Below are 14,229 nucleotides of genomic sequence, written 5' to 3'. Positions count from 1 at the left end.
GATGTTCTTCTATTCCTCAGTAATCCTCTGATGTCCGTACCTCGCCTAATCCAAGTTATTAATACATTTAGGGCATTCTCAGCCTATAAAATTAATTTTTAAAAATCGGAGGCTATGCCAATGGGTGGCCTTGCTATGACACCCCACTTAGTGGACGGATCCCTTTTTCCCTTTCGTTGGTCCCTGGAGGGTTTCTTATATTTAGGCATTTTTATTACCCCAGTATTTGGTCAGTTGTATAAGGCTAATTTTGTGCATTTACTGGAAAGGATAAGGCAGGACCTCCAGCGATGGGGAGACCTTCCAATTTCCTGGTTGGGTAGAATAGCACTAATTAAAATGAATGTCCTGCCCCGTCTCCTATATCCTATGAGAATGCTTCCGGTGATGCTGCCGAGGATGGCTCTATGTAAATTATATGACTGGCTGGGTTCCTTTATCTGGAATCATAGACGGCCCCTCATTAAGCTGAAGAAGCTACAGCTTCCACAGACAAGGAGAGGATTGGACTTTCCAGATTTTAGGAAATATCAGTTAAGTTCCCTATTAAGTTACATAGCTGATTGGGTCTTGTCTGATCCACAATCAATCTGGTTGGACATCAAGGCCTCTCAAGTAAAATACCCACTTATTAACCTTTTATTTTCAGACAAGAGGAAAATCATTACAAATCACTGTAAAAACCCTATAATACTAAACACAATTAAGGCTTGGAATATAATGCGCCAAAATGAGGGTAATTCCCATAAAACATCCCCCTAAGCACCGATCGTGGGAGCATGGGGATTCCAACCGGGGTTTACAGATGCCACTTTTAAACTCTGGAGATCCAGGGGTATCTCATGTCTAGGGGACCTAATTAAAGATGGGGTCCTGAAGCCTTTTGAACAGCTGCGTCAGAAATTCGGATTACCTAATGGAGATCTCTTTCGATACTTCCAAATTCGAGACTATATACAGAAGAAGACGTTATTAGATAGTCTTTATAAATCAGATAGAGAATGTAGTGTTCTACGACCAGTGGGGGTATCTTCCGTCAGTAATATTTATCATTTACTACATGATGAAGTATCGGGAGATATGGATAATCTGTTTAAAACATGGGATCAGGATCTGGGACTAGAAATCTCCACAGAAACGTGGAATGATATCTGGGAAAATGCTAGAAGAATTACTATTTGTAACAGAACCCAGGCTATCCAGCTGAAGATACTTCATAGGGCCCATATAGCACCGGTTCGATTGTCAAAATTTAAGGCAGGAGCATCTCCAATGTGTCCTAAATGCAAAATAGAGGTAGGCATTCTTGTACATTGTCTATGGATCTGTCATAAGATCCGTAGAAATTGGACTATAGTAGCAAGTACCCTGACAGAAATTTTAGGAACAGAAATTAAAGTGGACCCTTTTTCTCTCCTTTTGGGCTTTTCGAACTTTCCCTCCCTGGACATGTACGGGAAGAGACTATTTTCTATTCTCTCTTTCTGTGCAAGGAAAAATATTTTGGTGAACTGGGTGGCTGAGGGCCCCCCTGGACTTTCAAATTGGCACAGATTAATTATGGAATGTATTCCCCTTGACTTCCTTACAAATATGGTGCACCGAAAGACCGAATTATTTTATAAAATATGGCAGCCCTTCTTGAATTACATAAATACAGATATTTCGGCTATCCTAACAAGGGCATTTATTTAATTGAGATTACAAACCTGGCTGGTCCAGGGCCCCTTAGGAGAGGAGTCCCGCAATAATACAGGTTTTATTACATTTGATGTTAACACATTCCGAGCATGTAAGAGACTTAAATATACACTCTGGTTAGTTGTAGGTTAGATTAGTAGACAGTTGAGTTTTGTTTTTTTTTCTTTGTCGGTATGTTTTTTCTTTTGTTAAATTTTGGCTATTGTATATTTGATTTAATTGTATATCAATGTTTGTATTTGAGAGTTTTGTTTATTTTTGTAAACTTTTAAAAATGTTAAATTTCTAATAAAAATATCTATAAAAAAAAAGTAAATTGATGTTATTTTGGAATTTGGGAGTTGTCACTCATTAACAGAGGGATTCCCCTCAGTGTCATAACAAATGGGACAGGAATAAACCCTGGAACCCGTTCCACCCCCTTTAAAAATCATCAGGATTGACCTTCTGCCTCAGCGCCAGGGACCCGGGTTCAATTCCGGCCTCTGGCAACTGTTTATGTGAAGTTTGCACATTCTCCCCGTGTCTGCATGGGTTTGCTCCAGGTGATCCAGTTTTCTCCCACAGTCTAAAGACCTGCAGGTTAGGTGGATTGACTGAGCTAAACTACTCATAATATCAAGGGATGTGCAGGCTGGATGGATTAGCCATGGGAAATGCAGGGTTACAGGGACAATCAAGGGTGTGGGTTGCTCTTTGGAGGGTCGATGTGAACTCAATAGGCCAAATGGTCTTTTTCCACACTAGGGATTCTACAATTCTATGATTCACTTTTCTGCCTACTCCCCATACCCTCTGAATTCTTAAAAAGATCAAATTCTGGCTACCTCAGCTTTAAACTCACTGAACAATAGTGTAATCACAATCCTCCAGAGTAGACAATTCAAAACATTCACAACCCTATGAGTACACAGATTTCTCATCTCACTCCAAAATGATCAACCTCTTATTCTGAGGCTGTATCCCTACATTTTATTCATTAACCAATCGATCATTCATATTAATGAAATAACCTGAACACTACGAGTCCTTACTGAGAGTCACAGAGATGTATAGCATGGAAACAGACCCTTCGGTTCAACCCATCCATGCCAACCAGCTATCCCAACCCAATCTAGTCCCACTTGCCAGCACCCACCCCATATACTTCCAAACTCTTCTTATTCATATACCTGTCCAGATGCCTTTTAAATGTTGCAATTGTACTAGCCTCCACTACTTCCTCTGGCAGCCCATTCGACACACGCACCACCTTCTGTGTGAGAAAATTGCCACATGGATCTCTCTTATATCTTTCCCTTCTCATCCTAAACCTATGCTCTCTAGTTCTGGACTCCCTTAACCCAGGGAAAAAACCCTATTTGCCCTATCCATGCCCCTCATGATTTTATAAACCTCTTTAAGGTCACCCCTCAGTCTCCAACGCTCCCGGAAAAACAGCCCTAGAGTATTCAACCTCTCCTTATAGCTCAAATCCTCCAACCCTGGCAACATCCTTGTAAATCTTTTCTGAACCCTTTCAAGTTTCACAATATTCTTCCAATAGGAAGGAGACCAGAATTGCATGCAATATTCCATAAGTGGCCTAACTAATGTCCTGTACAGCCGCAACATGACCTCCCAACTCCTATTGTCAATGTTTTGACCAATAAAGGAAAGCACACGAAATGCCTCCTTCACTATCCTATCTACCTGTGACTCTACTTTCAAGGAGCTACGAACCTACATTCCAAGGTCTTTTTGTTCAGCAACACTCCCTATGACCTTATCATTAAGTGTACAAGTCCTGCTAAGATTTGCTTTTTCAAAATGCAGCACCTTGCATTCATCTAAATTAAACTCCATCTGCCACTTCTCAGCCCATTGGCCCATCTGATCAAGATCCTGTTGTAATCCGAGGTAACCTTCTTCGCTGTCCACTACACCTCCCATTTTGGTGTCATCTGTAAACTTACTAACTATACGTCTTATGCTCACATAAGAGAAGGAACTAGCAGGAATAAACCCTGGAACCAGTTCCACCATCATTCAAAATGATGATTGACGTTCAGCCTCAGTAGCTAGCACTGCTACTTCAGCGCCAAGGGCCCAGGTTCGTCTACTGAAGTAGCATGGGCTGAGGTTAGAAACAGGAAAGGAGAGGTCACCCTGCTGGGAGTTTTCTATAGGCCTCTGAAAAGTTCAAGCGATGTAGAGGAAAAGATTGCAAAGATGATTCTGGATAGGAGCGAAAGTAACAGGGTAGTTGTTATGGGGAACTTTTAACTTTCCAAATTTTGACTGGAAACACTATCGTTAGAGTACTTTAGGTGGGTCAGTTTTTGTCCAATGTGTGCAGGAGGGTTTCCTGACAGTGTGTAGATAAGCCAACAAGAGGCGAGGCCACATTGCATTTGGTACTGGATAACGAACCAGGCCAGGTGTTAGATTTAGAGGTAGGTGAGCACTTTGGTGATAGTGACCACAATTCGGTTAGGTTTACTTTAGCGATGGAAAGGGATAGCTGGATATAACACAAGGCAAGAGTTATAGCTGGGCGAAAGGCAATTATGATGCTATTAGGCAAGATTTAGGATGCATAGAATGGGGAAGGAAACTGCAGGTGATGGGCACAATTGAAGTGTGGAGCTTGTTCAAAGAACAGCTACAGCATGTCCTTGATAAGTATGTATCTATTAGGCAGGGAGGAAGTGGTTGAGCGAGGGAACCGTGGTTTACTAAAGAAGTTGAATCTCTTGTCAAGAGGAAGAAGGCGGCTGATGCAAGGATGAGACGCAAAGGCTCAGTTAGGGCACTGGAGAGTTACAAATTAGCCTGGAAAAACCTAAAGAGAGCGCTAAGAAGAGCCAGGAGGGGACATAAGAAGTCTTTGGCAGGTAGGATAAAGAACAACCCTAAAGCTTTCTATAGGTACATCAGGAGTAAACGAATGACTAAGGTAAGATTAGGGCCAATCAAGGACAGTAATGGGAAGCTGTGCGTGGAGTCCAAAGAGGTAGGAAAGATGCTAATTGAATATTTTTTGAGTATTCACACAGGAACAAGACAATGTTGTTGAGGAGAATACTGAGATACAGGCTGTTAGACTAGACGAGATTGATGTTCATAAGGAGGAGGTGTCAGCAATTCTGGGAAGTGTGAAAATAGATAAGTCCCCTGAGCCGGATGGGATTTATCCTCAGATTCTGTGGGAAGCTAGGGAGGAGATTGAAGAGCTTTTGGCTTTGATCTTTATGTCGTCATTGTCTACAGCAATAGTGCCAGAAGACTGGAGGATAGCGAAAGTTGTCTGCTTGTTCAAGGAGAGTGGAGACAACCCTGGTAATTATAGACCAGTGAGCCTTACTTCGGTTTTCAGTAAAGTGTTGGAAAGGATAAGAGATAGGATTTATAATCATCTCGAAAGAAATAATCTGATTAGGGATAGTCAACATGGTTTTGTGAAAGATAGGTAGTACCTCATAAACGTTATTGAGTTCTTTGAGAAGGTGACCAAACTGGTGGATGAGGGTAAAGCAGTTGATGTAGCATATATGGATTTCAGTAAAGTGCCTGGTAAGGTTCCCCATGGTAGGTATTGCAGAATAATCGGAGACGTGGGATTAAGGGTGACTTGGCGGTTTGGATCAGAAATTGGCTAGCTATAAGAATGCAGAGAGTGATGGTTGACAGGAAATGTTCATCATGGAGTTCAGTTACTTGTGCTGTACTGCAGGGATCTGTTTTGGGGTCACTGCTGTTTGTCATTTTTATAAATGACCTGGATGAGGGCGTAGAAAGATGGGTTAGTAAATTTGCGGATGACACTAAGGTTGGTGAAGTTGTCGGTAGTGCGGAAGGATGTTGCAGATTACAGAGAAACATAGATAAGCTGCAGAGCAGGGCTGAGAGGTGGCAAATGGAGTTTAATGGGGAAAAGTGTGAGGTGATTCACTTTGGAAGAAGTAACAGGAATACAGAGCACTGAGCTAATGGTAAGATTCTTGGTAGTGTGGATGAGTAGAGAGATCTCAATGTCCATGTGCATAGATCCCTGAAAGTTGCCACTCAGGTAGACAGGGTTGTTAAAAAGGCATACGGTGTGTTAGCTTTTATTGGTAGAGGGATTGAGTTTCAGAGCCATGTGGTCATGTTGCAGCTATACAGAACTCTGGTGCGGCCACACTGAGTACTGTGTACAGTTCTGGTCACCGCATTATAGGAAGGAAGGAAGTGGAAGCATTGGAAAGGGTGCAGAGGAGATTTACTAGGATGTTGCTTGGTATGGAGGGAAGGTCTTATGAGGAAAGGCTAAGGGACTTGAGGCTGTTTTCGTTTTAGAGAAGAAGGTTGAGAGCTGACTTAATAGAGACATACAAGGTGATCACAGGGTTAGATAGGGTGGACAGTGAAAGCCTTTTTCCTCAGATGGTGATGGCTAGCATGAGGGGACACAGCTTTAAATTGAGGGGTGACAGATATCGGACAGATGTTAGAGGTATGCCTGCAAAAGTAGTAGACTTGCCAACTTTAAGGGCATTTAAATGGTCACTGGATAAACATATGGATGATACTGGAATAGTGTAGATTGGTTTCACAGGTCGGCGCAACATTAAGGGCTGAAGGGCCTGTACTGCACTGTAATGTTCTAACTTTTTATTTTGTGACATTTTAGTGCATGTCTTTTGGAGATCTGAGTATGCTATATCTATGGCTCTCCTTTGTCGATCTGCCAGGTTACATCCACAAAAAAAAACATTTTCAAACGCTATTTTCCATTCAGGAAACCATGCTGACTCTGATCATATGATGATTTCCTATGTGCATTAATTCTTTCTGAAATAATATATTCAAGTTTCTTTTGAACCACTGGCTTGTGGTTCCTTGCTTTCTCTCCCTCCTTTCTTGAATACAGATATTATATTTGCTCATTTCCAAACCAATGAGACCATTCTCGACAGAGGAATGTTTGGAAAATCATAACCAGTTGCAACTTCTATTTCTGCAGCTATTACTTTGAGAACCCTAGGATACAGAACATCTAGTCCTCGGGATTTATTGGCTATTTGTCCTTTACGTTTCTCCAATAATTTTCTCTGCTGATATGAAAGACCTTATGTTTAGCACTCTTATTAGCCCCTTTGTTACATTTCCAATATGTAATTTGTGTCTTTTACTGTAACAGAGACAAAATATATTTGTTTTAAGTTTGTCATTTTCTCATTATAATTTCTCATGCCTCTGCATCTAAAAGACCAATATTTACTTGACCCCTCTCTTCATTTTTATATCAGCTCAAACAATCTGTTTTACATTCTGTGGCATCATGGCTATGAGAGAATAGTAGCTGGCATGGAACCTACCCATTGAGTTGATGATGTTGGTCCTAATCTCAAAACTGTTCCAGCATAAACAAAATTAAATTGACAAAGACACTGCAAGTGTAAAAAGGAAAATATAAACAAAATAAGACAGGAAAAAATGGAATTTTTTTTAGTTTTTAAAATAGCTTTTACATGGAGGCAGCGATATATTAACTATAGAGACACAGAATCAGAATGCAATATCTACAACACTGTTACACACAATGACAGCCTCCAGCTGCCACATGATCTGCAGTCTGGATTGAACTTCTTTCAGTGAATTTAATCTATAGAATAGTTATAATAATTAATTTAATAAAATTTAATTTCCTACTGTACATTTCTTTTTACATTTTATCATCATTCTGATTAGCATTCTTAAACTTTCTTGTAAATTTCAATTAGTGTTATTATTTCAATCCAGCTGAGTGCAGTCCAAATGCTGGACCAATTTGTGCCAACATTCAAAGAGTGCATTTTACGCAACATCTGTTGATCCTCAAGGTATCCACAAGATGGCCCCAGACAAAGCAATGTTTGATGAAAGGCTACAATTGAAAGTCCTTTTTGAGTGAGTTTCTCACTTCTCTTCAAAGCATGTTGCAGAATCCTGGAATTTTGGTACTGGTGCAAAGAGAATAATATTCACACTCACTTTTCGGAGGAACACTTTGCATGTATATCAAAGGATGGAGGCACACACACAATGTTTGGTTAGCTTAATCCAGTGCCCTGCTCATTTCTGTACTCTAAGGACTGCAATTAGATCTGGTGGAATCAAATCTGATTCTCCACAATCTACATCTTCCTCAATCTCTAAACAGAAGGAAATCGTTATTTCACACTATACATCCGGCAGTCTATGCCTACTCTTTTAGTTTACTGTTTATATTTAGCTCCAACTCTTGAGTAAAGTTGCACATGTTGCGCAGTGGAGAATATTCCATTATATTCCTGTCAGGAACAGAAGGCAACATTTCTGGAGTAAGTCTGATGTATTATCTAGGGTAAGACAGCGTGGGGCAGGTGGTGTTAGGCTTATTGTGTGGCTTATTAGGGAGGGGGTGCAGGAGTAGCAGAAAATTGGGGCGGTCCTTGTGCAACACAAATCATCTACAATTCTCCTGGCCCCAAGCAGAAAGATTTTGAAACAGTCAATCTTGCAGGATGGATTTTAATTGCAATTTGAGTCTCACAAAGAAGACAGAAACATGATCTGAAATGTTAATTTTTCTCAGAATGTGGGCATCAATGTCATTGGTTGTTCATCCGTGGATGGAGAGGTGATGGCCTACTGGTATTATCAATAGACTATTAATCCAGAGACCTAGGTAACATCCTGGGACCTGGGTTTGAATCCCACCATGGCAGATAGTGGAATTTAGATTCAATAAAAACTTTTTTTTTTTAAGCATTGGAATGAAGAGTCTAACAATCATCATGAATCCATTGTCAATTTTTGGGGAAAACCTATCTGGTTAACCAATGTCCTTTAGGGAGGGAAACTGCCATCTTATCTGGTTTGGCCTACATACGATCCCAGACCCACAGCAGTGTGGTTGACTTTTAACTGCCCTGGGCAATCAGGCATGGCCGATAAAGTTGGCCTAGCCGGTGATGCCCACATCCTGTGAATGAATTAAAAAACCTCTAACTACCCTTGAAACACTGCAGTCATGTGATGTAGGTACACCTACACTGCTGTTCGCAGTTCCAAGATTTTGACTGAGCAATGGTTAAGCAACTGTGATGTAGTTCCAAGTCAGCTTGGTGTGTGGCTTGGAGGGGAACTTGCAGGTTTAGTCTTCCCATAGATCTGTTGGCCTTCCTCTTCTCAGAAGTTGTGGTTATGGAAGGCCTTGTTGAAGGGGCTTTGGTGTGTTGCTGCACTGCACTTTGTAGATGGTGCACACTGCTACCACTGTGCACTTGTAGACAGTGAATATTCAAGGTATTGGATGGGGTTCCAATCAAACAGGCTGCATTGTCCTGAATGTTTTTTGGCTTCTAAAGTATTTTATTGGAGCTACACCCAGCAAGGCAAATAGAGAACATTCCATCACATTCCTGACTTGTGCCTTGTAGATAGTGAGGACATCAGTTATTCACCACAGAATTCCCAGCCTCTAAACTGCTCACAATAAAGAAAAAGAGCAGGTGGAGTAGAAGTAGGGATGGACAGATGACACCAAGCATGGGGCAATGAGTCCCAAAGAGTTCAGAGCAGGATAATCTCATTTGAATGATCTACTGACACTCACTGCACTTGAATGATGGCCACTTGCACATGATTATAGGGCAAATGGGGCCCATAAAACTTGCATCCCCCTGAGAGTTAGCATCTTCATTACAAGTGTGAAAACTGTGAAATAAAGCATAATCTAATTCATGTCCTTATGATTGCAGGCTGGATGCAATAGGTCTCAACACTGAAAGCAGCACTGAACCAAAGTATCATGTCTCAGTTGCTGTTCCAATCAAACTGTGAAACTTTCAGAAATGACTGATCCAGTTACATCATTCAGCAATAACCAGAACAAAAGTGCCCAAGCTAGACATTTAAAAAAATTGTGGATTGTACACAGGCGGCATGTCCAACTTCCTGTTGTTTAGGGGAATAAGCTACAGCGTGAAAGACCTGGTTGAATGTTTGGAGATGTAGCTGAAACTTTCTTAATGCTTCAATGGAAAACAATTCTTGGAAGGCTGCTAACCTGCAAAGAAAGTGAATCGTTTGTGCGTCATTGCGCTGGGAATGGAATCACATCCCTTTGTGCTGAGCCATCTCTGTATAACAAAACAGTGCTTGCTAAAAGGGTTACATGATCCACAATAACAAAAACAGGGTGCACCCATCACAACAGCAGATGAATGATGTTGAGAGGACCATATGAAATTCTCATCTGAGATCATCATCCAGCCAGGTCAAAAGGTCTTCAACATCTTTTTTAAGTCTACATAGAAGGTGATGATTACACTGAAATGTGCAATACACTTACATAAAGCTGTCCTTGGCACCAATATTTATCAAAACCAATACATTTAAAGTTGTTATTAATGGAGGACAGATAACAAAGAGAACCATGGTTAGAATTAGAAGCCTGAGGTTCTTGTGACACCAGGAGTGAGACACAAGCAGTGTTGTGTGCAAAGACTTTAGTGTTGTTTAGTGCAGAAGGCTGATGATGTCACATAATGTCAATAAAGAATTCGCAGGGGTTACCCATGGCCTTTTGGAAGGATTGCCGGCTGCCCGTTAGCTCAGGAGGGACTGCTGCTAGATCCCGGACAGGAGGAGCTCCAGGAGGCCCACTTGTTACCATGACTGTGGGCAGCTGGTAAACAGGAGGGACCCCCGGAGGTCCATGAGAGCAATAGCTGTGGTGACTGAGCTGGCTTGCTGGCCGTTCGCAGTGTACGCTGTTCCCAGTGGTACGGTCTGGCTCACTTCCATTACCCACTGACTTGGAGTCTGTTTTCTGCTCCTTTTCCTTCCCTGCTGAGCCTTTCCTCTCACCCATGCTCCGATTGGATCCACTGCTCTTGCTTCCTGTACACATAGCAGGTAACACAAGACACCAGTCATTTCATACTATGAGCCTCACCATAATAAAACATCCACAAATGCAGAGGTGTCCAGCTCGTTCAACTGTACCTGGACTGTTGAACAGACGTGTTATAAAATGGTTAAACAACATCATAGTCCTGCTTTCCCACAGCTACAGAGAGAATAACATGGCTACAGAAAAATCCAAATAAATTTTACAGTCAGCGCAGCAATTAAAGTTGGTCAGTAATGACTGGGTTTCTGAGGAGCAACTGAACATAGCTGTAACATTTGATAAAAGTTCATCTATAAAACTATTTCATTTATTTTGAAAGAAATTCAAATTCTTTTGATGACTCTGTCAGCATGCTGGGTCACTGCTACTTCCTGAGCATGTTCAAGTGAGTTAGGCTTCACTTACCTGCCTCTTCTGCTGCAATGAGTTACTGGAATTATGATCTTCATATAGCAAACGATTTGGTCTTTATATAGTGAACTTTAGATAACTATTTGTAAATTTAACAGAACTGGTGACTCCAGTGCTTAGACAAAAACTCAAACTTGCTGAATGACAGGTTTTCTTTTCTGAATTTTGCAGACATTTATTTTATTAAAACTTCTTAATGAAGCTACATTAACCTTACAATCTCACCCAGCTATAAAATCATTTCCTGTAAATTGTATGGCTCCTCCACTCAGGATTCCTGAAGAAGGGCTTATGCCCGAAACATCGATTCTCCTGCTCCTTGGATGCTGCCTGACCTGCTGCGCTTTTCCAGCAACACATGTTTCAGCTCCTCCACTCAATCAGACCACTCCCCTTCATTTCCCCATTCTTTACTTCCTTTTCTGTACCCAACCTCTCCCCAAACACTCCCTTCTTTTCTGCAGCCACTTGACATAGCCACAACCTATTCCTGCATCCCTTTCTCTGCACTCTCTTCCTCAAGGCACCCTCCTCGTATCCCTCACACTTTCGATTCTGCTCTCCACAGACTTAACCCTAACCCCTATATCCCACCATCTTTCCCACCTCCCAACAGCACCACCTTGGTGGTTTTGGAAGGCAGTTGCATTGGCTGCTACACATTGTACATCAGACAAACCAGAGTTAGACCTATATAAATGAATCTTACCTTCACTCTGCTGACTCCCAGTGCTGCCATTTCCATAGGTCAAAGCAGGATCCTGGCAAGTGGACGAGTAATACGGATGAGGCAGTGGATACTGATATGGGAAGCCCTGAGTCAGTGGCCAGGGACAATTTGGATGTGGAAGAGGTGCGAGGATGTCATGCTCTGATGTCCCACTGGAACCTTCATTTAAGCTCAGGCCAGCCAAATCTACCGGCAAAGGGAAGAGTTCACCAAAAATTAAATACATTCCTTCAAGCCTTCCAGCCTCAAAATTGAGTTCAATAATTTCATTTCTTAACAACTTATGTCACTTTCTCAGACAGCTTGTGTAAGCAATTGTTGTGTCACTCTTGACATTCAACAGCATTACTCTCTCTGAATCCCCACTAGTTTCAACATCCTGTTGGATACACTGACCAGAAGCTGAACTGGACGAGCCATGTATAGTCCGACAAGAGTAGGTCACTGCCTGGGAATTCTGTGATGAATAACCCACCTCCTGACTCCCCAAAGCCTGGCTGTTGAGTACAAGGCACAGTCAGGAGTGTCATGGAATATTTTCCACCGCTTGAATAGTGCAACTCCGACAATAATCAAGAAACTCAACACCACTCAGAACAAAGCAGTCCATTTGATTGGCACTCCCTCCATGCCTAGTTCACAGTGTCATCAAATACAAGATGCATTGCAACTCACTAAGGCTCCTGAGAGAACACTGTTCAAACCTGTAACTTTTACCACCAACAAAGACCGGGGAAGCAGATTCATGGGTCCACCATTAGAAAATTCTCCTCTAAGATACAGACCACTCTAACCTAAAAATATATCGCTTTTCCTTCATTTTCACTGAGTCAAAACTCTGGGGAATTCCCTTCTCAACAGCACTGCAATAAACCTCCACCATGTGGACTGCAGCAGTTCAAAATGTGGCTCAATACAACCTTCTCAAGAACAATTACGGTCAAGCAACAAATGCTGCTTTAGCCACTGATGCTAGAAAACTTACAGACTAACCTTCTCTTTCATTACTATACTATTTTGACTTGCACAACTGTGACATATACTTTTTAATCAATCCAGCCTTCCACTCCTTCACAAATTTTAGGTTTTTTTCCCCCTATTTTTTGCTGTCCCTGTATTTGCTTACAAATTGTTACATTTTTACCAAATAACATTTATTACAAATCCACGGGTTCTCATAGCTGCCTTGACCACACTTGCTTTCACCCTGTTTCCAGTAAAGACTCCATTCCATTCTTCCAGTTTTTCTGTCTCTATTGTATCTGTCTGATGATACTATCTTCCCTGCCAGTGCATCTGATGTCTTCCTTTGTCCTACCCACCATGATTGACAGGATTTTCAATTTTATCTGATTCACTTCATGCAACTGGGCTTCTATCCCTTTCCGACCTATCCAGAAAAATATTAGAGTGTTCCTCATTTGTCCTCATCTTCTACTCCATTCCACAAGCCTCCACTTTTAACAAATCATCGTTCTTCCAAAGTGCATCACCTCACCTTATCAGGGTTAAATATTATCTGCCACTGTTCTGTCAAGCTGACCAACCCATCTATATAACCTACAACCATCTTCTTCACTATTAACGACCCTAACAATCTTTGTTTCACATGCAAACTTGTTTAACATCCCCCCCACAGTTTCATCTATATCATTTATGTGTATAACAAACAGTAAGGGTCCCAGTACCAATCCTTGTGGTACACCTCCAGACATTGGCCTCCAGTCACTCAAACAACCTTCTACCATTATCCTTTGTGTCCTTTTGCTAAGCCAGTTTCTGAACCAACTTGCCAAGTTTCCCTGAATTCCATGTGCTTTAAACTTCTCAGTCTACCATGTGGTACCTTGTCAAAAATCTTGCTAAAATCCACATAAACTGTTATCATCTGAACTTTCCTCATACACATACATGATCTCATTTTTGAAAAAAGCCATACTATCGCTAATTAACTCATGTTTTTCCAAGTTGATATCAATTCTCTCCAGAATTTCCTCCAAGAGTTTCCCTATCATTGACATGACCAGGTTTATTAAATGTTAAGGACGCAGAATGAACTTACTGGTAGAGAGATCACCAAAGATGTAATAACATTGCTCGGAGAAGGTAATCTTGTTCACTGTGTGCCTTAGGTAGCCATGTTTCAGCATGCTGCTGGCATATTTCCTTGCTTCACGACGATCTTTGAAACCTTGCACATGTGAGAAAAGCCAATCGACCACATCCGCTCCTGCAAAAAATCAAAAGCAACTGCATTAGGAGCAAACCAACTGTAAAGCCTGCATTCTAACTTAAGACAGAGCTTGCAGAATCTCCCCACACCATTGATCTTGGACAGGATTTCTCAGGATTCCTTCCCAGAATTCAGTCAGGGCTTCTCAGGACCAGCTAGTCAAGCCCTCCATTTCTTCCTCTCAAAGAACATTAAAGCACAGGAAGAGGCCCTTCGGCCCTCCATGCCTGCGCCGATCCATATCGTCTA

General features: G+C 41.6%; 1 protein-coding gene across 4 annotated transcripts in view; it reads right to left on the bottom strand.

The window, feature by feature from the left end:
* Positions 1-8,972: 8,972 nt before the first annotated feature.
* Positions 8,973-14,229, bottom strand: part of LOC122540344 (segment polarity protein dishevelled homolog DVL-1-like) — a 125,478-nt gene continuing 120,221 nt past the window's right edge. For all 4 annotated transcript variants that reach the window (XM_043675922.1, XM_043675923.1, XM_043675924.1 and 1 more), the window contains 3 exons: positions 13,810-13,977; positions 11,727-11,933; positions 8,973-10,593 (listed from right to left, as the gene is read on the bottom strand). In XM_043675922.1, the coding sequence (XP_043531857.1) occupies positions 10,232-10,593; positions 11,727-11,933; positions 13,810-13,977 (737 nt within the window). In that variant the 3' untranslated portion in view covers positions 8,973-10,231. The remainder of the gene's footprint in view (positions 10,594-11,726; positions 11,934-13,809; positions 13,978-14,229) is intronic.

Source organism: Chiloscyllium plagiosum, chromosome 34, assembly GCF_004010195.1.
Source record: "Chiloscyllium plagiosum isolate BGI_BamShark_2017 chromosome 34, ASM401019v2, whole genome shotgun sequence".
Taxonomy (NCBI): Eukaryota; Metazoa; Chordata; class Chondrichthyes; order Orectolobiformes; family Hemiscylliidae; genus Chiloscyllium; species Chiloscyllium plagiosum.
Note: the sequence above shows the minus strand (reverse complement) of the source record. Positions and strands in the feature narration are given on the sequence as shown.